This window comes from Grammomys surdaster, unplaced genomic scaffold (genome assembly GCF_004785775.1).
Source record: "Grammomys surdaster isolate TR1022 unplaced genomic scaffold, NIH_TR_1.0 125925, whole genome shotgun sequence".
In the NCBI taxonomy this organism is placed as follows: Eukaryota; Metazoa; Chordata; class Mammalia; order Rodentia; family Muridae; genus Grammomys; species Grammomys surdaster.
The window spans coordinates 425,381-449,530 of record NW_021620749.1 but is presented as its reverse complement, the minus strand read 5'-3'; the positions used below and the strand labels follow the sequence as shown (position 1 = coordinate 449,530).

At 46.4% G+C, this 24,150-nt stretch overlaps 1 protein-coding gene across 1 annotated transcript in view; it reads right to left on the bottom strand.

Moving 5' to 3' along the window:
• Window positions 1-23,767, bottom strand: part of Tmprss2 (transmembrane serine protease 2) — a 37,611-nt gene extending 13,844 nt beyond the window's left edge. The window contains exons 1-5 of the mRNA XM_028752540.1: window positions 23,677-23,767; window positions 11,745-11,812; window positions 9,185-9,404; window positions 4,005-4,091; window positions 3,393-3,518 (exon numbers count right to left, since the gene is read on the bottom strand). Of these exons, the coding sequence (XP_028608373.1) occupies window positions 3,393-3,518; window positions 4,005-4,091; window positions 9,185-9,404; window positions 11,745-11,759 (448 nt within the window). The 5' untranslated portion in view covers window positions 11,760-11,812; window positions 23,677-23,767. The remainder of the gene's footprint in view (window positions 1-3,392; window positions 3,519-4,004; window positions 4,092-9,184; window positions 9,405-11,744; window positions 11,813-23,676) is intronic.
• Between the last annotated feature and the right edge of the window lie 383 nt (window positions 23,768-24,150).

Here is a 24,150-nt window from a genome sequence, read left to right as displayed (position 1 = left end):
GGACACTGCAGGGAGAAGAGCATGCGGGGGACAGCAGGGCAATCAGGGTGTAGGTACACAACCAGTGCTGTGTCTTTGTCAAATCCCAAATGGTCACACCAGGGACATGGCTCTGGTTCCCAGGGACAAGGTCCAGGGACCAGTGTATTAATGTCCAGGTGACTGCTGGAGGCAGGATGGCCTAATGGTGCTTTCAAAATTAAAGTGCTGAAATGCGGCTGAAACTGTATGCTTCCACAGTTAGTGATGGAATTCCTGCGTGGTGGGGTAGGGACAGTGGCATGAGGGGTGGCTGTCGTCCCTCCTGTCTGCCTCCCCACACTGATGAAGCGAGAGGGAGGCAACAGGCCCCAAGGAAATATTTTTAAGAGTTGAGATTTTTCCCCTAAGTCTTATAGGGCTATAAATGACAAGTCAAAGTGTATGTTTGTGGGGTCCAAGGGGACGATTTGGTTAGTGTCCATCACAAAACATCTCCACTACCAAAGGAGCATGTTTGCCTCCTTCCCTCATGCTAGGTTCCTTCTTCTGTCTATGGTGAGGACACTTAGGACTGTCTCTGTCAGTGACTTAGCACAGGGCTGTTGGCCACAATCGCTCTGACAGCTTTGAGAAAGACTCGATAAAATGAAAAAGGAACTGGTGGGTTCTGGTGTTCACACATGCCCTACCCTTGGGAAGAAAGTGCCATGCATATCTATACCCCCCTCCCCTTTTTGGCTTTTTGAGACTTGGTTTCTCTGTGTAACAGCCTTGGCTGTGCTGGAACTTGTCTTGTAAACCAGGCTACTAGGCTAGCCTTGAACTCACAGAGATCTGCTCACCTCTGCCTCCTGAATGCTGGGACTAGAGGCATGCACAAGGATGCCCAGTTTCCATGCACATTCTTAGATGTGCATTTAATAGCAGACATGAAGGAGAGGATGTAAGTATGCTATTCCCATCTACATGGAACACACACCATGCCAGTCATTTGCCCCTTTTATATGCAAACTGCACAAACCCAAATCTCAAATGGAAAGGCCTTCCTAGCAGCTCGGCTCCTAAGAAGGTATCCTACTGTCTACTCACATTACATCCTGGGCATTGAAATCTAGCCTTCATGAGAATCATGAGTTGAGACCAGCCTGGGTAACTTAATGAGACCCTGCCTCAAAAAAAGTAGTGTATGCACAGGAATGCATGGTAGTGGTAGAATGCTGGCCTTCCATGTGTGTGGTCCTGGTTTCTATCTAGTGTTGAAATAAAATAAAATGAAAGTTTATATATACACATGTGCTCACATATACACAGGAGCAGAAATGCAGTGATATCTACTGCACATGACACTTTAGCCATTCTCAACACAGATACTGGCCTCTTAAGACATTTGCTGTCACCCAAAGAAAGGGAAAGAGCCATCTTAAGCTGGGAGCACTGTATCTCCCAAGCACACATCTGATGAGGAACCAGGGGGCACAGAACAGGCATCGGTCCACTCAAGTGAACTATCAGCCGGGACCCATGCTCCTCCATGGGAATTTCTTTGAGCCATGACCAATGCCACAGATTCTAATTCATGCAGGGCAAAGAGGTGAGGATGCAGCAGAAAGCTGCCCCACCCAAAGTCAGCTCTGAATAAATAAAACCCACCTTGGATAATTAGGTCTCTAAATTCCAAGAATACTGGAGACCACTTGGATGGAGACAGCAAAGTTTGGGAGATTCCTGGAGAGACTCAGAAAGCAATATGAACTACCCATTTTGGAGAATGGCTCCTGGGTTAGGACACATCTGAACTTCACAGGAAGTCAGAGAGGAGCCATGGCTGGCTTCAGCCCCTGGGCACGAGCAGTGCTTGTGGAACAAGTTCTAAGAAAGTCAAAAAAGCCGGACAAGACAGCTGTTGCAGGCAGCAAGACAGACAGCTGACAGTTCACTGTCAACTGCAGAGCCAGGGAAACCCAGGGTCTGTGTCACCTCATCACCCCTTCAACATGGAGCAGCCAGACAGCAGGCTTGGCTCACAGTGCCAGGATATCAAATGGTTTAGCTTGAGACTCTGGAACATGACTAACACAACCTTGCTCCAAGAAAGGTGTCTATCTCGGGCCCAGCCTCTTGACTGTCCTTGAAGTCAGCTTCAAAAATTAACAGCACAAGAAAGACACATGCATTCAAGAAGATTCCGTGGGTTAGAAAGCCTGTCATCAAGCTGAATTTGATCTCCCAGAATCCTCATAGTGAAAGGAGAGATCCAATTCCCGCAAGCTGTCCTCCACCTCCGCACATGCACCATGGCATCACTGTTCCTGCCACACACATAGTAAGTGAATATATATTTTTTTTAATTTTAAAAATACAAAATTAAAACTTCTTCAAAGGGATATTACCTTGTGCCCATTGTTAACAGAACAACTATCATTAAAATTTTGAACATAACTTGTGCTGGTGAGGGTGAAGAGAGCCTCTGAAATCAGCAATAGGCTTGTAATGTGTCTAACCAGTAATGAAAAACAATATGGAGGCTCCTTGAAACCACTAAAACAGAATTTTATCACATGAACAAGCAATCCAACTTCTGGAAATAAACATCCATCAGCTGGTGCATAGAAATGTGGTACATGTACACAACGGACTAGAATCCAGCTATAAAAAGGATGGAGCCCTGCCACTTGTGACAATACAGACAAGCTTGAAGAACTTTGCACTAAGGAAGTAAGTCAGTTCAGAGAGGCAAGCGCCACAAGGATGTGGGATCCAGAAGTCATAGTCACTGAAGCTGAGATCAGAGTAGTGCTCACCAGAGTGGTGCTGCACAGGAGTGGTTGGGGACAGCTTGTCAAAATACACAAAATATTAATAACATAGGAAGAATGAATTCAAGCGATCTATAGTACAAGATGATGATAAATGTTAACAGCACTGTCCATTCAAAGACAGACCACAGAAGTCCACCATAAGAGCACAGGGGATATATGGTAAGCAGCGTGACTGCCCCATCCATAGGGGTACATGTATAGAGACATCACACTATACCTGACAAACGTGACACAAGCTTAGCTTGTCAGTTATTAAGTAAATAATTTAAAGAAAAAAAGCAAATATATAATATACTGTGTCTGTCACAGTAGACACGACCTTAAAGACACTCATTTTAAAACCAGAATAGTGCACCCTAACTTATTTTCACCAGCCTGCTTGTTTTAACTGCCATCCAATGGCAGTTGGGAACATGTGTGTTCGAATTACTGAGTCCTTGCTGGTTTTGTTCCCCTCCCTATCACTCTGTGAGCTGCAGGGCCAAAAACACAATCCTGAGCCTGGGCTCAGCACCGTGCCTGGCTGTCCCCAGCTGTTGCTTTGTGGCAGAGATACAGAGCCCAGTGCTTTCTGAGCCAGGACCAACTCACCACACCGGTTCTCGTCTTCCCCGTCAGGACAATGTGATACCCCGTCACACCAGAGAGAGGAGCTGATGCATGTCCCTGAAGACTCACACTCCATCTCGGATGTAGAACACTTGCTGTCCCCTGACACTGGATTGGGAGTAAGGGAGGAAAACTCATCAGGCTGAGTATCCAAGGAACTACAGAGCCCTTAGGAGTCTTGTCATTCACCCTCAAGTCCAGGGAACAGGAGAAACCACCTCCTTATAAGGAAGAAACATGCCAGTGCCACGTGTAGTGGTTTGAATAAGCTTGGTTCATGGGAAATGACAACATGAGGAGGTGCGGCCTTGTTGGAATTGGTGTGGTCTTGTTGGAGGAAGTGTATAGAAGCTCAGCAGGGTACAGCATGATTGCTACTTGAATGGGAGAACTAGCTTAGGATTCCCACAAGCCATCAGTTAGGGAAGCAAGAGTACACTGTTAAACTTGTGCATGGAGAAAGGGGAGGAAAGGACAGGCAGCCTTGGCCTCAAGGGAAGTCAAATTGGGATGATCAGGTGGCTCCTCTAGCCTGGGGAGAAGGGTTACAGTCACAGCCACACACACAGGAGCAGCATCCAACCCAAAACTTACAGAACTTCCAAAGCAAACCAGCAGCCACAGCAGCACCCACGAGGACAGTGCCCAGGGCGAGGGCGACACACAGCGATTTCTTAGACTCTGCGGAAGAGAGGAATGCTCAGATCAGTGCTGTAAGAAGATGGTCCTTCCACCATGCTTAGAGTCATTTAACTTGAAAATATCACATGTCAGGCTGGGCATGATTGCACAGGCTTGCCTGTAACTCCAGTACTCAGGAGGTGAGAACAGGGGCAAGAGTTTAAGGCCAGCCTGGAATACAACAAAGAGGAGGAGGAGAAGCAGGAGGGGAGGATCTCAGAAGTCCAAGTCCAAAGTACAGTTGCTACACATAGCAACCAGGTCAGCTTAACCTGGGCACCTTGAAACTAGCTTAGAACTCTTACATTACCTAAAGCTGGGAAAACCACCCAGTTTGAAGCCTATTCATAAAGTACTAGATTCTGCAAGCTCCTCATTGAATACCACACTGAGCCTGAGAAACAGAACGATCAGAATGATTTTATGAGTACACATTAACATTGTCATGCAGCCAAAAGTCCTAGTTTTGCTACTGTACATGGGTCCATCTATATACCACATTAGGGCTAGAAAAGGCACTGATTTATTCATTTGTTTTTATGAGGCTAAGGATCAAACCCAATGTTTCACCCATTCTAGGTAAGTGTTCTAACACTGAGCTACACAACCGCCCTAAGAAACAGTATTGCCACACACATACAGATGTTAGTTTGAATGTTAAGGGCACCACTTTGAGAGTCTTGATGCTTTTGTAGCATGAAAACATATGCTTGGAGAATGGGAACTGAAGCTCCAACTTGACATGAAATCCAGCAATGCTAAGCTCTTAAAACATCAGGACACCTCAGGAAGTGTTTGAAAACGAGCCAATGTTCACATAAAAAACAGCTCAAAGAGGAGAGCTGCCTGGTTTCAGCAACTGCAAGTATGAGTCATATAATATTGTCCCCAAAAACATCATGGGGCTCCCAGGGGGCTCCAGGTAAGGCACCTAACCTTTCTAAGATGACTTTGGGCTTTTCCTCCTGGCCACTTTGTTCCCAGAAATAACGACTCTGAGGCAAATTATTTATAAATAAATGCTTAGGCCATTAGTTTTGTCTTGTTCCCTAACATAACTCATAACCCAATTACCCTATAGATTCTATCATGTCTTCCACATGGTTAGTTACCTCTCCTAGGGTTTATATAACTGTCTCCTCCAGAATTAGAGGCAAATCTCCCCCATCTGACTATTTCTCAGAATTCCTTTCTCTCTTTCCTTGCCAGATGTCCCAACTTCTAATTCCTGCTGCAGCTCATTGGTCATCGGTTTTTATTGACAGGTGATGCTTAAGAGATTCTTTCTACATCCCATGGCTGTTAAAAGAACCCTGTAGATTTGACAGCCACTAGCCACTTACTGTTATTGACACTTTCAGTAATCACGGTTAAGTGGAATTAAACTAAAGTGCATAAATTGAAATACTCAGCTGCCACTGGAGGGGGGGTTACAAGATAGTCTGGCAGATATAGGCACTTACTGCCAAGCCTGATAACCTAAGTTCGGTCCCCAGAACCTACATGGTAGAAGGACAGGGCTGAATCCAACAGACTACTCTGACCTCTACACACTCTGTGGTACATAAATAAATAAATAAATAAATAAATAAATAAATAAATAAATAAATGTTTAAAACGAGCAAACAAACAAAAAGCAAAGAAGGCACCCTTTGTTTGGAGATATGGATCAGCAGTTAAGAGCACTTGCTGCTCTTGCAGAAGTCACATACTTGGTGACTCACAACTGACTATGGCTCCAGTTTCATGGGATCTAGTGCCTTCTGCTGGCCTCTGTGGGTACTACATGCACTTGGTGCACATATGTATGTCCAGGCACTCATAAAGAAAGAATAAAAATTCAGCTAAGAATAAAAATAATTTAGAGAATTATTTCCAATAAGTCACTGATATCTTCCAGCCATAGCAAACAGGGGTAGCACTGCTGGACAGAAGTTTAAGCCAAAAGTAGGATAAAGGTTTAAAGAAAGAGCCAGATGTCAGAGAAGGGACCCTGGAGAGTCTGAAATTTGGCCTCTTAACAGTGAGGGGTTGGTCACTCCCAGCAGCTCCCTCTCCAGGTGAGTTCCCAGTCTCACAGGGGTGGGGTTCCTGGAGCTTTCCTTGGAAGACAGGCTAAGAGATAGAATACAGGGCAGGGGAAACATCTTTGCAATGGACACTCTCGGGCTAGAAAGAGCCTTCAGGCCTGGGGACTCCAGCTGCAGTGCCACTGTGCTTCCAGAAGTCAGCAGGGCAGGCTCAGTTTGGGCTCTGGAGCCAAAACACCCAAGCTGACCTGCTTAGGACTGAAAGACTTGCTTTCATCTGGTTACTACATCCTGCTGATGGTATAAAAAAAATGCCTGGGTATTGGTCCTCATCCTCGTCACCAGGGACTGTGCTCTTATGGTAAAGTGGGCAATCTGTACTCTCAGCAGCCTCACAGGGGAGGCCTGGGTCTGAAAACCTCGCAAGGCAGCGATTTTATCAAAACGCAATGAGGGGTGACGGTGCCTTCAGGCACCAGGGCGGAGCCACCAAGAAACCCACAAGAGAAATTCCTTATGGTTCACCTGACGAACTACCAAACACACTTTCCTCTTTGGACAACTTATCTGCATGCCATTATATCTGAGATAAAATAACTTGCTTAAAGCTGCCCATGTGGCTCAGTGGTAAACATTTGCCTAGCATGTTCAGGAACCTAGCTCAGCGGGGAAAAAACAAACACTGAATCAGTAACTTGGCTGGTGAGTAGGGGAGATTAAATCAGGTGTCCTTCACCTCTTGTTGGGGCATGTGCAGAGTCACAATCTGGCTGGTTTGCTCAGGACCATGTGTGCAGCAAGAAACCCCCATTTCACCTCTGAACAGGCATTTGTCACCAGCTACGGTCTGCACAGCATAGACTCGGAAGGTTCAATCTTGGGCCATTGTTCATTTATAGCCATCCTTCTCAGCAGAGCCTGTTGACTCAGCCCTATGGCATCTCTGTATCACAAGACTGTTGACTTTGATCTTTAAAGGCTCTTGCAGGTGCATACCCTGCCACTCAAATGGGTAAGTTCCAGGACAGTTGTTAAAGCAAACGGATAAACCCAAAGCAAAATGTCCTTACACTCCTGACTTCTAAACTAGTGCTACCAGCATAATGTAGGACACAAGTTCAGAGCTTAATATCATGTCTTAATAGCAACAACTTGTTTCATTTTTCTTTTTGTGGCGCGTGTGTGTGTGTGTACACCCTCAGAGGCCAGGAGATAATATAGGATTCCTTCCAGCTGGGATTGTAGAGGAACTCAGGTGCTCTGTGAGGACAGCTAGTGTTCTTTACTGCTGAGTTACCCCAGTGATTTTAAAAACATTGTCAAAGTGAGTGCAAAAAAATAATAAAATAAAATTACTAAACTACTTTCCAGTTCATGGGACATAGACATCAGTCTGTACTTCTGGCAGGCTAATGGTGGGAAGCCCAAGACTTTAGTCTGAAAGGCTGGCCAATCAGAAAGTGATTTTATCAAAGCACAGCCAGAGGTTTTATAATGCAGGTTTACAGTGGAAAATTACACCTCGGTGTGTATCCTTCCTATTTACAGGCAACTGGCAGAAAACTAACATGTCCTACCCCTTATCTGTCACTTCCTGATTACTCCCTGGGAAAGCAAAAGTATTCAGTAGAGCACACTGGGACCCTTCTGCCTTCTGGGCTGACCACTGAAGGCAGGACAGTCTTTTTGGAGGTACAACCTTATACGGGACTCTTTGGCTTCTGACAACTAACAGTTCCTTGTCCTGACTTTCTTCCAGCCAGCATGGTGAGTAAAGGTCAGGTCTTCTGCACCTCGGCTGGGCTAAAACAAAACGATTCATGGAGACAGGAAAGAGAGCAAGTGACTAGAGGTGGAGAAGAGCAAAGGACAGAAGAGCCACTCAGAAGAAGAGAGGGACAGCAGGGAAGTCAGAATGTCCAAGTAAGACAGACAGATTCCTGAGACCCAAGGCCTATCACTTGCTGATGAAGTGATGGGTGGCCCACAGGATTCACTTCCTTATCAACCTTGAACTATACATGAAACACAGACGGGTGCTCATTTCATAAATCAGAGACTATCCGCTAAAAAGCTGGTGTGGAGCTGGAGAGATATCCATCAGTTAGGATCATCTATTGCTATTCCAGACGATCCAAATTTAGTCTCCAGCATTTGTGTTGAGTTTTTACAACCACCGACAATACCTGGGACTCCAGCTTCAGAGGATTCCAACACCTTCTTCCATAGACACCAACACACATGTAACATACACGTGCTCTCACACACACTTTTAAAAAATAAATATAAAAAATAGCTTATTAATAGTCACTGGTGTCCTTTACAAAAGAGAGACAACACTGGGAACATCGCAAATTAAAAGGTGGAGGAACATAGAGGTAAGGAATCTGGATAGTGAGAATAACCATTGAGTAAAAAGGCCAAAGGAGAAGGTAAAGAGATTCAGCTTTCATATTCAACCTTCAGCACTGTTCTGGGGCTACGGGGGTGGGGATTTAAGGAGCTATGGGGAAGACATGATACATCCAGGGGTGGGAGAGTATTTGTGCCATGGGAGGGGCAGCCCGGCTCCCCTAAAAAGTATGTGGACAGGCCCTGGAAGGGGAGAAACCCCCCTCGTGGGGAAGACCCTTCTTCTGCTAGAGCGAGTACTGTCAGATATGAGAGTGGCAACAGGTCTCTGACTAGTCACAGGAGCTACCTTAACCCTGAGCCTGCTGTATTCTGAGCACATCAATCACATGTAAGACAGTTCAGTCCCAACCTTGAGGGATTACGGTTGATTCAAGACAACACATCCATAAGCACAGAGGCAAGAAGGGACTGAGAAATTATGCCCTAACAGTCCAACTGAGCTGGGCAAGCATACAGTAGTGCTGCACCAAAGGCCATGGGGAGAAGAAGGTCCCTGCCAAAGAGAGGTAAGGCAGAGTGGAAGGCAGGTAGGAAATATTGGCTCTGATGGCAGTGCAGTGTTATTGACAAGGTAGGAGAAATAAGAGACCACAAGAGAATGCAGAACCAGAAACTGTGGTCCCTTGTGGTACAATGCTAGAGTCTTACTTGAGGTGCACAGTGTTCCTGAGGATTTGGGCTGTGTGTGGATGGCAGGTGTTGAGGTTTGCGTTGTAACCCTCGGAGCATACTGGGGCACTGGAGATGGGTAGCACTGGGCTGGATACAAGTTGTAGCCATTGGGAGCCACAGGTGGCCTTGGGGGATAGATGTGCTCAGATTGATACCCATGGTTCTCATAGTAAGGTCCAATTCCTGGAGGCGACCCCTAAATGATGGGAAAGGAGATTAAATCAGTTATAGCTCTCATTCATCCTAAAGGTTTAGAAAGTTAGCATCATTCACAGAAGACAGGGAGAGAGCCAGCAGATTGCTTAGTACTCTGGCATTGGAGCAACTCACTTAGAACGACTAGATTCTGTTTCTGAATTTACTAGAATGCTCAACTATCTGTGTTTCACTGATTTTGGTTTCCTAGTCCATTTGTTTCCATTATTTGTTCCTTGAAATTAAAAAAAAAAAAAGGTGACTAATAACTAAGATTCTGTAGAAAACAAAGGAAAAAATACATACAAGTTTGGGGTCAAAAGTCACACACCGAGCGAATCCCATTCTCTAGTTCCTCCTCTAGGTCATTCCCTGAGCCTTGAGGTGTGAAAATTATAAGCCAGGCTGATGTCAAGGTTCAGAATAGCTCATCTCTGAGAACTCACCTCCTGAAGGGACCTCACATTCAGATCCTATGTGCAACCTTGGGTGTAGTACATACACTTTTCAGCTGATCTGGGAAACTGCTAGGAACCCATGATGCAGGCTCCTGTGGCCATTCTCTTCCAGGGTCCTTTCTCTCATGCAGCTATAGTTGTCATTTCTTTACCCGTATGCTCTCACCAGGGTGATGTTAGCCCAGAGTAAGCATCCCTATAGAGTGTGTGCATTTGCGTGCTGAGGGAACAGGTGCCCTTTCAGGGGAACTTGGGGCTCCAAAGTATGTGCTGTGTAAATGTGAAAAGGGCAGGATCCTCTGCTCGGGTATCAATCCTTCCACTCAGTCCATTCACATGACCTTCCCCAGGCTGCACTGCTAGTACAGCCTAGCAGTCTGTCAGGACTTCACTCTCCCCACTCTCTCAGTGACTGGACCTTTCCTGGAGGCCACAGTTACCCTAATCCATATCTAATGGTTCTTACCCCAAACCTCTCCAGCTCCCTTTCTGCTTAGGCTCTCATGGGCCTCAGGAATGACAGAGAAATCATGTTCTGGAAGCAGATCTCCTCAGTAGGGGCCACTAAATGTTCAGATTTTTTTAAAACTAATTTATTTATTGTGTATATTGCACGTGTGTGTAAACAGAGATCAGAGGACAACCTGTGAGAATTGGTTGCCTCCTTCTACCCTGTGGGCCACAAAGATTGAATGCAGGTCATCTCTTACCTTAGAGAGCTGTCTTGCTGGCCTAAAGGTTGAGGATTTTAAGGCAATACAAACACTCCAAGGTTAATAATCTGTGCTTAATAACTCACTAGCACTCTCCTTCAAAAGTCCAAAGATTATGACTTGAAGCTAGAGGGGTAGGACAGTGAAAGCTATCCCCATCTTGACAGAGCACTCCAGATTCAGAAATCAGGTGAGTATCTGTCCCAAAACCAAACTATCTAAGAATATGTTCCTCTTTCCAGCAGGAAAGACCAAGAATCACCTAGCACTTTGTTCTGGATGAAGTTCTTAAAATTATAAAGGGATCCAGTAAAAAAAAAAAAAAAAAAAAAAGTAGCAGAGACTCATAAAATGGGAATGGAACACTGGCATATATTTTATAGAACCTGGAGAAATATTTCTATTAGCCAGTAAGTATTTATAAATGTGGAAGTTGTATGGTGAACTGGCCAGATTTGAAGATGTCAGAGACAACTGCTTTTATTACCCTAGGGAGTGGGCTCCCAGCAGGAATAGACCACCCAATGCCTCATCCAGCTGTGGCTGATCCCCAGTTACTGATAGGCAGACACTGACAGCTTTGTTACAAACTCTCTTCCCTTAATTGATTCTCTCTGCCCCATCCTGCCTCTGCTCTATATACACCTGCTGCTGCCTTTGAAGGAAGAAGGAAACACATACAGTATACCAATCCCAGATTCTGCCTAGCATTGGTGGTTTCCCTCCCTGTCTCACCCTTTCTAACATAACTAGTGGTTTGAGTAAGAATCTCCCCATAGGCTCATATATTTAAATGCTTAGTCACTAGGGAGTGGACCTTGTTTAAAAAAAAAAAAAAAAACATGCTTTCTACAGATCAGGATATAGAACTTCCAGCTACTGCTTCTGAAACTGTCTACGTGCCACCATATTCCCTATCAAGATGACAGACTAAACCTCTGAAACTGTAAGCAAGCCCCCGATTAAATGCTTTTACTTATAAGAGTTGCCTTAGTCACAGTTTCTGTTCAAAGTAACAGAACAGTGATTAATACAAATACCTTGAACAATGTCCAAAGGGCCACCTGCTCCTACACACAGCTCTTAAAACTACTGATGGACACCTGTGGAAGATACCTGTGGGACGGAGGAGCAAGGAAAAGGCCAGAGACGTAAGAACTAACCACTTACTGAGTTCAGTGCCATCCTGCCTGTGTCAGCAGCATGAGGAGGTCAGTATGTGGCTTCCTCCAGGTGACCTGAAGGAAAGAAGCACATGCAATAATATTTAATGCAGTTTAGCTTTAGAAGACTCTGGGTGAAAGTTGCAGCATACCACAGCAAGTTCTGCCCCTGGCCTTCAGCCTTCACTCTACCTGTGTCTTCCCAAGTGTCTTCATTCCTGGTGTGTTTATGCCACACAACCTAATGTCCTCCTCTGGGGTACAGAGAAACTCATGAGTGGGCCTGGGGTACAAGTTGAACTACTGTGGCCATGAGAGTCTGCCTAACCTTGAAGAAATGTGGACAGGCAGAGAGCCCTGCCTACAGGAGAGACCCCAGGGCTGAGACCCCTGGGACTCCAAGCCCTTCCACATTTACACGGTTTAGTAATGGTTCCTCCAAGTTACATTTACCAAAAGGAAGATTCATGGGAGAAAACCACACAAGACCCACCATCTTGCTCCATAGAGGGCGACAATAAGCTGGAAGGCAAACACTCAGGACTACCTTCTGCCCGTACCCTTTCCCAAAAGCATCCTTAGACAAATAACTGGATCAGCCTGACATCTCACTTCCATCTCCACAAAGAGGATACCACGGTTGACACATTTAAGATGAAGGTCGTTGCAAATGTACACAGAAAGGGGTCTTCAGAGAGTAAACAGCAGAGGAGCAACTGACAGGGTCAGACCTGGCCTCCTTACAGGTGTGTCCATGCAGACAACTGCATGGACCTGGTGGCCTGCAATTGAATACCAGAGACAGGCTGCATTTGACTCTTCTACATAAGCCTCACAGGACTGCCTAAGCTTTAGTAAATGATGTGTCCTTACGACACATTGTTATGGTTCGAATGTGAAACGACACCCAAGCTAGTTTGGGGTGCTTGGGTAAGGCACAGAGCCTTTTGAACATAGCTCTACGGGCCAGCTTTACTCCTTGGCTCTGCTTCTGGATAGAGGTCCTGCTTCCTGATATACTAGGATGTCAGCAAGCTGCTTCATGCTCGCACTGCTGCAGACAAGGGCTGGTCCTGGGCCACATCTTCTGGGCCATGATGGATGCATTTCCTGAACAGTGATCCATGAAAAATCCCGCCTCAGGCTGTTCTGTCCGTCATTCATCACAAGGAAGAAAAGGTGCATGATGTAGACATCCACCCCCAATTTGTTCACCATCCCAAACTCTAACTGAAAATGATGCCAAACTAACTACTTAGACCAACCCAACGATTTGTAGTTATGAAAAGAAGACCCTGGGTCATTGCACATGTAGCCATGTGTGAAATGTCAGTAACGACCAGAGTTGCCATCAGCATAAAGTCCTTACTTACGTGAGCCATCTTTCCCATCACTGTCCTCTACCGACAGCCTTATCAAGCTTCCGGACCTCTGTGTACTGCCTCATGACATCAAGTTTAAGAAAACCTTGATAAATCAGTTTTACTAAGAATCTCAACTTTAAATCCTTGAGCAGAGTCTCAGTCCTCTACCATCCTCAAAGGATTCCTGGTGAGCCTGGAGTGCCTTCAGGAGAAACCCTGTCAAGTCAGGCTAGCCTTCCTTCCACTCATCTAATCTCTTACTGATTTGTTATTCGCTACATTCTGCTCCATGGCTGTAGGTTCCCATTCTCTCTTGCTGCATTGAGAATCAAAGCTGTCTCTTCACCACTGGCTCCCTGCCTGGTCCACCCATCTGCTAAGATGCTCCTGAATCCATCAGTCCTCACCTTGCTTTAATGGGGGTTGTTGCATTATTTTTTTCATTGATATCCTCTCTATAAGGGCTTTGCTTCACTCCTCCATGCTGGACTTGAAGTGATCCAAGATTATTCTAAGAAACCATTTTGGGGAGGCATCTATTCACCAGATGTTGTGCCCATGAGGGCTGGAAGGAGTTCAGAAGCAGGGATAAGCCTCCTTCATCTATAAGAACCAGATACTCGAGTGCTGAGGAGATGATCCGTGGGCAAAGTGTTTGCTAAGCAAACATGGTGACCTGAGTTTGGATCCCAGAGCCCCTTAAAAATTTAAACATGGAAGTGCTCACCTGTAATCCTAGCACTAGGGAGGCAGATCCAGGAGGCTCTCTAACACATGAATGGATACTCTTCCCCATTCAGTAAACTCCTGGCTCAGTAAAATAGCCTATCTCAAAATTAAAGTGCAAAGAGACTGAGGAAGACACCTAGTATCCACCTCTGGGTCTCCATACATGTACACATGTGTATGGACACTTACACACACATGAACACATACACATGCATACACTACACATGCACATACAAGTGTAACACTTAAGTACACAGAAAGCAGTAGGCAGCACTACATAGCTAGAAGCTATGACACACTAGGCTTTAGGTGTGACTTGGATCCCAAGCTAGATTCAATCTCTCACTAGCTGTGACCCGAAAAAGGTCCTATGCCTCAGTTCTCTATCAAGGCAGAAAAGAGATGCTGCCTTTTATACTACTCTCAAAAGCATTGAGTAACATTAGCAATAACATGATTGGTGTTGGTACACAGTGTTACCTTAGTAAGAGTTAAATAAAACTAATTTTACCTGGGGACATATCTTGGTGATAGAGTATTTGCCATTCACACAGGGGACCATGGGTATGATCCCCAACACCACAAAAGAAGCAACTCTAAAGGCTTCTGGTGTCTCCTTCAACAATTGCAGATTGATATTGGTAAAAATTCTTCCAAGCTAATGAGGAATTCAGCTGTCCTCAAAGCTCATTGTCTCCGAAGGGAGCAGCAGAGGCCACCTACTCATCTCCTAAGCAAAGCTAGCACTTGGATCATTAAACACAAGAAGATCCCCAAACCAACAACCTGCGATGAAGAAAGACGATTACAGCTTTGAACATTGAACAGACTACAGTAAAAATGCACCAAGTCTTTCATTTCTTCTGTTGTAGATCAAACAAACAGAAGAACCAAGTCATGCTGAGAGATTCTAGGTTTTTCTACTATTAAAGTCAACAGCTTTCTGGGCATGAGAATGAAACTGAGTACTATACAGTGAGAGGAATCGCCATTTAAAATGTATGGGAAACACCTAAACCTCATAAAATGATGCAATTGCCACTCACTGGTGTGTCTTCTCTGTGACCACTTTTCAAATAAGCCTGGACATCTACCTGGTGCATCCTGACTTCCTCCCATAAGCAGGGCCACCCAGGCCCTGTCCAGTGTCCTTCCAGAAGAGCCCAGCTGCACTGGTTCTCACTCCTATGAGTTCTTTCTGGCTTGTTGATCTGGCTCACCAATTAGTCTTGGTTAACATTTCAGAAAATGAAAAGCTGATCCACTGGCAGCCTTCCCAGTTTGGGAGCCCTCTGAAAGGAGTAATGATTGGGTGCTTGAAATTCATGCAAGGAGGAAGCCAGGAGCATGGTTGTGAATTGTCAAGGGAAAGCCATAAGAAGCAGAAGCCTACAGAGACTTTTAATCTTGTCTAGGGATCCCATGACCCACAAAACATAGAAGCCAGAGATAAAAGGATGGCCTATCTCAGCTACCATGAACTTGGGAAGGAAGGAGAGGGCAGCCTAAACTTTCAAAAAGAAAGAAAGAAAGAAAGAAAGAAAGAAAGAAAGAAAGGAAGAAAGGAAGGAAGGAAGGAAGGAAGGAAGGAAGGAAGGAAGGAAGAAAAGAAAAAGAAAGAGAGAAAAAATGAAAGGAGAGATGCCCACACTAGGTATGATCAGAAAAGGTGTCAAAAAGAGCCAGGGAGTCCCATTCAATCCTGGTTGTCTTCTAAATGAGGATTTCCACGGTGACATGTGGCTCTGACTCTTACATGTTGACTTCTGAAAGAAGCAAGACATAACCAGACAAAAGAGCCACTCTGTCATTTAAAGAAACCTGATGCTTGCCTTTCGCTCTGGAAAGCTAGACATAAGGAAGTATGGGTAACTGTCATTTAAAGGTTAAGAAAGCAAATGAGGGCAAGCTTCCTAAGGGCCCCTGGACGGCAGCCTCATCTACTCCATCTCAAAGGAACACAGCACCCTGGTGCCGTCTAGAATGAGCTCATGAATCACTTGTCCAGTTGTCACACAATGGGACAACACTGTGGAGTCCAGTCCCATCTCATGATATTAAAAAACTCTTTCCCAAACAAAAACTGCCTTGTAGTCCTTTCCTCTGAAAATGGTGACATTTTTATTGATACTTTCATTCAAGAGTGTGGGATAACCCCAATTACTGAAGTCCATTGATGTCATCACACACCACTTTTCATGTGCTGGCACTTCACAAGGTCCCCAGAGTGTCAGGTACTCTTCAAGATGCTAGAAGTAGGAGGGGACCCCAGAATCTTTCTTCCACCTCTGCCATCACACTGTCACCATCATCAAACACTGTGCATCCAATGAACACACAGAAGAGAGAGAACCATGGCTTAAGTGACCTTATAAGATACTCTCTCCTCTTAGGGGCACAGTGCTCTGTTAGGAGAAAGCTAGTCAATAGTAGTATAGGGTATAGGTGCAAGGCATTCAGCATAGACAAGTACTGGACATGGGGATACTGCTCTGTCAGGGAAGAAGATATTTAAAGAGAGATGCTTGTACTATCAGACTATCAAAACAGTGAACCTGGAAGAATTAAGAGTTCCTCAGGGTGTAGTGGTGCATGACTGTGTTGGTCAGGGTTCTTTAATCACAGAATTTATGGAATATCTCTATATATTAATGGAAATTATTGGAATGATATACAGTCTGCAATCCAACTAACCCAACAATGGGCAGCTGTGAAAGGGGAGCCCACGAGTCTAGAGGCTGCTCAGTCATATGAGGCTAGTCTAGTCACTGCTCAGTCACACAAGGCTAGGTGTTTCAGCTGGTCTTCTGTGTAAGCTGGAATCCTGAAGAAGTAGGTTCCAACAGATGTGCTGGCCCGTAAGTGCAAGCAGGCAAAAGAAGAATGAACCTTTCCATTTTTCCATTGCCCTTATGTAGGCCTCCAGTTTACCACCACACCTGGATTTGGAACTTGCTCTGTTCCATGCTGGCCTTGAAGTCAGAGATCTGCTTGACTCTGTCTCCTGAGATTAAAGGCATGTACAACCTTGCCTGGGCCTAAGGTTTTCATGGCCACTATATCTCAAGAGCTGGATCAAAAGCCTGTGTCATCCCATGTCAAGATACAGGTCAGAAGCCTGTGTTTTCCAGCCTCAGGATCTGGATCACAGGTGTGTCCTCCATTTCTGCATCATAGTTCATTCCAGATGTAGTCAAGTTGACAACCAGGGATAGCCAACACAATGACTTTAGTCCTGGCACTCAGGAGGCAGAGGCAGTCAGATCTCTGAGTTCAAAACCAGCTTGGTCTACAAAGCGAGTTCCAGGACAGCTAGGGCTACATGTGAAAAAAAAAATTGTCTCCAAAAGCCCCCCCCAAAAAAAAACAAACAAAAAACCAAACCAAAAAGAGTTCCTCATAAATCCCAGTGCTGAAGAGAAAGATGCTGAAGCCTGATGCCAGCCAGAAGAACTTGCTTCCCAGGAAAAGATTTCACACGGGTCTGACAGCTTATACAGTCATAGTAGAAAAGACTGGAGCTGAGACCATGATGGCTCAGTATGTGACCTTGGCCAGGACTGCTTAGATATCCACACTTCTTGTCCTCTATTCAAACATGGATCTCATGTAAGGACCCTCAGAAGGACTTGGCGGGGGGGGGGGTCACTGGACCCCTGTATGTTCCTTATCCCGGTGTGGCCACACTGAATAAATCTCATTCTGCTCTTCGTTATGACTTGTCTCCTTAGCTGATATATTGGAGATGGGTGGCTGGGCCTGGCTAGTTGGTAGTGCCAGCTCCCTAAAACTAGGGGGAGAGGAAGAAAGTGAAACAAAATACCTCAGAAAAGGCAGGCCCTTGTCATCTGTCTTTCTTTTTCTGTGAATGCCTTGTTGCCCCAAGGAGATTACAAGGGTTTTGGGGTGAAAAATAAGTCTGTTTGTTTTGTTTGTAATCTAGCTTTGTACCACACCAAAAATTAAAATCAATCAATCTTTTTCCCTCTCCCTCTCCCTCTCCCTCTCCCTCTCCCTCTCCCTCTCCCTCTGTGTCTGTCTGTCTGTGAGTGTGTGTAAGTGTGTGTGTGTGTGTGTGTGTGTGTGTGTGTGTGTGAACTTGATATAAGCTAGGGGCATTTGGGAAGAGGGAACCTTGGGTAAGAAAATGCCTCCATCAGAATCAGACTGCTCTATAGACAAGTCCATGGGGCAATTTTCTTGACTGACAATTGAAGGACGCAGCCCACCATGGGCAATTTCACCCTGGAAATGTGATCAAAGTAGGTTGAGCAAACATGTAGAACAAGCCACAAAACATAGTTCCTTGATGGTCTCTGCTTCAGTTCCTGCCTCCATGTTCCTGCCCTAAATTCCCTGGATGAGGGACTATAAACTATAAGCTTAAATAAACCCTTTTATCCTGGACTCATTTTGATCCCTGGTGTTTTTTATTTGTTTAATCACAGCAATAGAGAAGCCAACTAGGAAGAAACACACACACAAAGACACATGTGCACACACATGTATACAAACACAGATACACGTGCACGTATAAACAGATACACAAATGCACATACAGACACAGAGACATGCACACAGACATTCACACACATATGCAGAGGCACATACTAAGGCACACATGCAGAAACATATGCATACAGATACAGATACCCATATACCTGCACACAGAGACATGCGTACACACACACTCACACATACAGATACAGACAGACCAGAGACATATACAAACATACAGACATACACACAGAGACTTGCATACAGTCATAAACATATATACATGCACAGAGACACATAGAGACACATGCACATGCATACAGACACACAGATGTACATACATATGCACACAATTTTTTTTAGTTTTAGTTCCAGAGGCTACATGAATAAGATGAAATTGAACAGCCAGGAATGGGAAGCTCACACTAGGACTTTATCAGCTTCATAAGTCAGGTAATCACCGCAAAGTTCAGGTACCTAGAGCTAACACTGATACAGGCAGAAAGGTTCCAGGTCATGGCAGGCTAGTTCTAGAACACGTTCGTGCTCCTGGCTCAGGTTAAAGGCCTTACTCAGGCGGATCAGTTTAATGAGGATAATGAGTCATAAATGAGGTGTTATAAAGATTGAGTGAAAGTATGTTCTCCAGCTCTGCGCTCAATATGATAAAAACAGGCTTTGCCTTCCAGTATTTATGCTATTGCTATGTGGAGAAGGACCTGATTCGGGCCATGTAAACCTAGAGGCTTGCCTCAGGATTAAGGATCGGAATCCGTCAGAAGGCAGACTTTGACTGAGCACAGGAAAACCAAGTTTCCCGAAATTCAAAAGTTTAGCTGAGTATGGGAGCTACTGGAAAGTGCAAAGTCCTCAAAGCACGAGATCCAGCACATTCTAGACCATAAGTGACCGAGCACTTGCTCAGTGGTGAAAGTCACTGCCACACATCATAACGTAGTGAACGTGAACACCTCTCGGAGTTCTGTGTAGGATGACCTCCAAATTTATGGCCTCTAGAAATCCGTTTCCTGAGTCTGGATGTCAGATCATTCTGACCCTGTATGAGCTCAGATAAGAGCTCAGAGCCACCTGCTTGGATGCCCCATAGAAACCAAACTAAATAAACTAAAGGGAAATTGACTCTTTGTATTGTACCTTAGGCAAACAAACAATAACAAAGCCAGGCTTGTTTCATCTGCCTATTCAACTAACTTGAAAACACTACAGTGTCAACCTCACTCTTCAGTCATCATTGAGGCTAAGCCTTCTGTCTATCCATTGTCCTTGTGTGAATTTCCACAGCCACAAGCCATGGATGGCCTTCACACACTAGGTGCTTTGTTATCATTCCCTGCCTCTTGAGCCCATGTCCCCATGCCTGATAGCTCACCTGTGTACACAAGCACGGCAGGCACACCTCCTCCCTTCCCCCACTGAGTCTCTGGGCTCTTCAAAATCCACCCTGTGCACAGTGTAGGTCACTGACAACATACATACCCTCCAGTATCCCGCATGGATTCTCTTCCCAAGAGCTGCCATTGCCCAAGATGCCCCTATGCATTCCTATTTCTTTCTCCTGATAACCACCTGCTGAGAGAAGCAGCCCTAGGTCTAGCTCTACTCCCTTCCAGAATCCCAAGTCTACTCCAGGGACCATCCTTTAGAATTGCCACTGTGGTCAGATGAAACACAAATGACCATGTTCCTCCCCAAGAACCCACAGGTAGGTTTAGACCAAAGTTGCCCCTGGAATGAGGTACACTTGAACCACTGTCCTTCATTACCAGATCCACTATATCTGGGGACTCCACATAAAGGCTTCCCAAGTCAGCCTTTATAAAGTCTCAGCTCTTATGATCATGATACTTCTGAATTCCTGAATTTCGGTTCTTAAAGGTCCCCTGGGGGCAGCTTGGGAGGGCCCCTGGGGAGTATTTCAGAAAGTGAGGAGGAGCCTGAACAGGCTCAGCAATTTCAACCTTAAGGACAGCTAGTCGAACAATTCAGAGAGGATAGAGGCTTTCCCATCGAAAAGCCTCTGACAAGTTGTGTGGCTCCCTGGGAGCTCTCCTGCTCATCCCTAGATGTCTCCTTTGCCTCCTCACCAACAGAGCCAGTTTCCAGTCTTTCAGGAACCCAAATTGATCAGCCACCTGACGGACCAGCCACCTTTCCTTTCTTCCTCAATGCCCAGTGTGTGGAATGACCAGGAGTTCCCAGACACAGAACTTTCTGCAGACCTTACAAAAACTCCTGGTTCCCACTTTCAGGGCTTGAAGAGTACTCGGGACCAAGGCAATGACCTCAGATTAAGGAAGGCCCCTTCCCCAAGACTTTCTAGGCTCCCTTAATACTTAAATGTAAAGAGTGATACAGTCAACTAGATTTTTGGTTTCCATTTCTTGGTAACTCCTGGTCCCAGACTGGGCTTATCACGGGGAGCAGTCTCTGGAATACCATACGTCACATATTCATGCTTTATTGCCTGCAGGATAATTGCACAAGTGTCTGTCAGTCAGTGACCCTGTAACCCAGAGAGGCAGCCTTCTGGTTCATTAAGTAATCCCAGGTCCTGGCCACTGTGGTGCTGCAAACAGAAGTAGGCCTTTGAGATTAGGCAGCATGGCAGCCTGGCCCTAGAGCACCTGTGGTATCTAGATTCCCTAGACTTCATTCTCAGTTTTCATCTCCTCTTCTTTTGACTTGCTGCCACACTGTAACCTCAGGACTAAGGGGAGAAAAAAGAATTGAGACTGTGCGGTCCTAGGTTCAGCTATGGTCAACAAAGCCACTTTTGCACAGCTCTACCTGAGAGCCCATTGCTTATAGCACTGACCTACTAGGGCAGCTGCCCTAAAAAGACCAGTTCTGCCCTGAGTCTGCCCCTTTCTTCCCATAGAGGCACCAGAAAAGCTACTGAGAGGTCCAAAAACCTTAGGAATAAAAATTTCAATTTCTTGGGAAGCATGCTGGGCTCCTCAGAAGCAGCCACTGACAATAGGCCTTTAGTTAATGACAGCCTTGACTCAGGGAGAATAAGTCTGGAGTTGAGTCAGCTCCTGGGACACCGAGTTAGAGGTGATAACAAGGCCAGAATTGAGCTGGTTTCCAGAATCCTTCAAGCCCTCACCAAATATAGAGAAACTTAGCAACCAATCAAAATTGTACTAATGTCACTGCTTTGCCCCTACCAATCAGAGGTGACCTAACCCTTCTGGCAAATTCCTCTAGCCCTGCAAAAAAAAAGGGGGCCTGTGAGCCCCTCAAGTCATCCCCTTTTTGATGAATGGTTGACCCCTCCCACCCCCCACTCCCCTACCCCCACCCCTGCATGCTGGTAATTTCTGTAGAATAAATGCTATTTGCTTTTGCATACTATTTGAGTCTGGGGTCTTCCTTCAATGACTCTTGGACCCTACCACTACCTAACCTTTGCATCAGCCTCTCCGTAGCTGAGGTAAACAAATTACAAAGAATTCACTACGTTGTCCAGCTAGAAGAAATAAAGAGTGTGTAGCTATTCTGCTGTATGGTCAAACTTCCTCCTCCAATGACTAATGTGTCACAGGCAAGGCTCTCTGCTCTTGACTCCAAGACCTTGCTGCTGGAAAGTTGATTTTAAAGGCGTGCGTGTGTAAGACCAAACCGGGATATGAGCTGAGAACATCAGCCAGAGATGCCTAAAAAGACCAAAGACTGAGATGTGAGTCCAAGCCACAAGAGCGCCTCTCAATTCTTGTGCTTGGTCTCATGCTTTGGTGACACTCTTCAGTTTCTTTCCTCTTTCTTCCTTCTTTCTTTATACAGGGTCTCACTGGGTAGCCTTGATGGTCTTGAACTCACAGAGTGCCACATGTGTCTGCCTCTGCCTCCCAAATGCTGGAGTTAAAGATAAATCTCACCACACCTGGCTTTTGAGTTTCCGTTCTAGCATATGACCAGACAGGTCACTTGAGAAGAATCCCAAGCACTTCTTCAGTAGAGGCAGGTAAAGGTGGGGAGTGGGCCACCTTGTCTACCTGGAGGTCCTTCCCCACCTACCACTGCAGCAGCTTAGTGGCCTGGGATCTTTCAGTTCCTTTGCCCTCTAGCCTTCCTACCAGGAAGGAAGCAGTCCTTACCCTCATCAGCAAGAGAACCTCTCCCCTCCTCCCAAACCAGGTAAACAACTCCCACCTCACTTTGGATTTTACACCTTGTAAGTGGCCTGCCCTTTGGAACTTTCCACAATGCCTGGCTCTTGCCGGCTGAGAACTGAAGGAACCAGCCCTAGATGGCTTATCTTAGCCCTAGGATTAAGGTAAGCATTTGCATGAAAGGTCTGCAAGCCCAACCCTTGAAGTAACCCCTGTTTTCTAGGTACATCTAGTGCTTTCTCCTCCCTTAAACAAGCTACTAGAGGCCTTTGCATGCTCTAGACTGAAGTAGGGGTCACTGTGAAGGTGTCTGGGCTCCCAGCAAGCAAAAGCCCAGCCACAAGCCACCCACACCCTCTGGGGCATGGACACACAAAACTTTCAGGCCATGGGACAGTTAAATTTCTTCAACTGGGCTTCCAGGTCCTCACGCACCGCGTCCACTGCCCTACCCTGCCACCATCCCAAGTCCCACCCAATGAGATGCTACAGGTGGTCAGCCCTTTTTGGAGTACACAGTCCGCCCTTGGCAGCCCAGCCTGCTGTCTCAGAGCAAGCTCCTCCAAGGCCGGTTCCAGTGAATGCCCAAAACCAAGGAGTCTGACCCGCACTGTCGCACCGGGTCACCGCACGGGACAGCTGGAGCACTCGCTTCCCACAGGTGGCTGACAATTCTAGTCTTGCCAAGGTCCCCAGGGCCCAGCAGCGCCGCCTGTATCGGTCCTAGGCATCTCAGCCAGTTTCCAGTTTCTCTCCACCTCAGTAGGGACCAAGGAGCGGAAGGAGTTCAGGTAACCAGCCCGAATGCCGAGATTTTCCCGAAACAAAGAGAACTGCGGACGAACCTCTGATCCGTGCTCTAGAAAAGGATATGAGCACTTGATGCGAGCCAAAGGACCCCCGCCCCTAGGGAGTCTCTTCTCCAAGCCATTAGTCAGGGACCAGCAAGACCACATGCCAAGCCGCGAATTTACGGAGTCGACCTGGGATCTCTGCCGCGCGTCACGAGATTGGGGACGTCGGGGCCCCTTCCCAGTCCCCAGGACGAACGCCCGGGCCGCTCAGTCTCGAGACGGCCAAACCTAGAGCGCCCTGGCCTCACCTAACTCATCTGTACCCTAGACGCCCAGGCCCGGCACCGCCGGACGGACCCGGGTCACCCCCATTTCCTTGTCTGTGTGGGGACCCGGAGCTTGTCCGGCGCTCTGCTCACCTGCTGCGCTCCCCGCCCCTCTCCTCCTCCGTCCGAGCTCTTGGCTTCCTCGTCCGCTCCACGTACACGACCCACTCCAGCTCTTGCTTAAATCTCCGGAGGCGGCGTCCCAGGAGCCAGGGTGACACCCCTAAACGCAGGTGCCCGGTCACCTCGGCTAGGAGGAGGGAACGGCCAGGAAAGGTTGTCCGCGGGGGAGGTGGAGGAGGAGGAGGAGTTTCCCCGAGGGAAGCCCAGGGAGCGCTCCTCCCCTAACACCGAGAGACCAGACTGAACTTAAGGCATTCCCCTAGCAGCGACCCGCCTCCGGAGCCCCGGGCCTTTGCGGCTCAGACCCATGCAGTCTTTGGACTGTACTATGAGTGAAGGAGGAAGCCCAAGGGAGCGCTAACCCTGTCCCTTGAAAGTCCGGGAGCAGCTACATTCCCAGCCCCGACAGGTCTGGGCTGAGGACACCAAGAGGGCCCCAGTTGG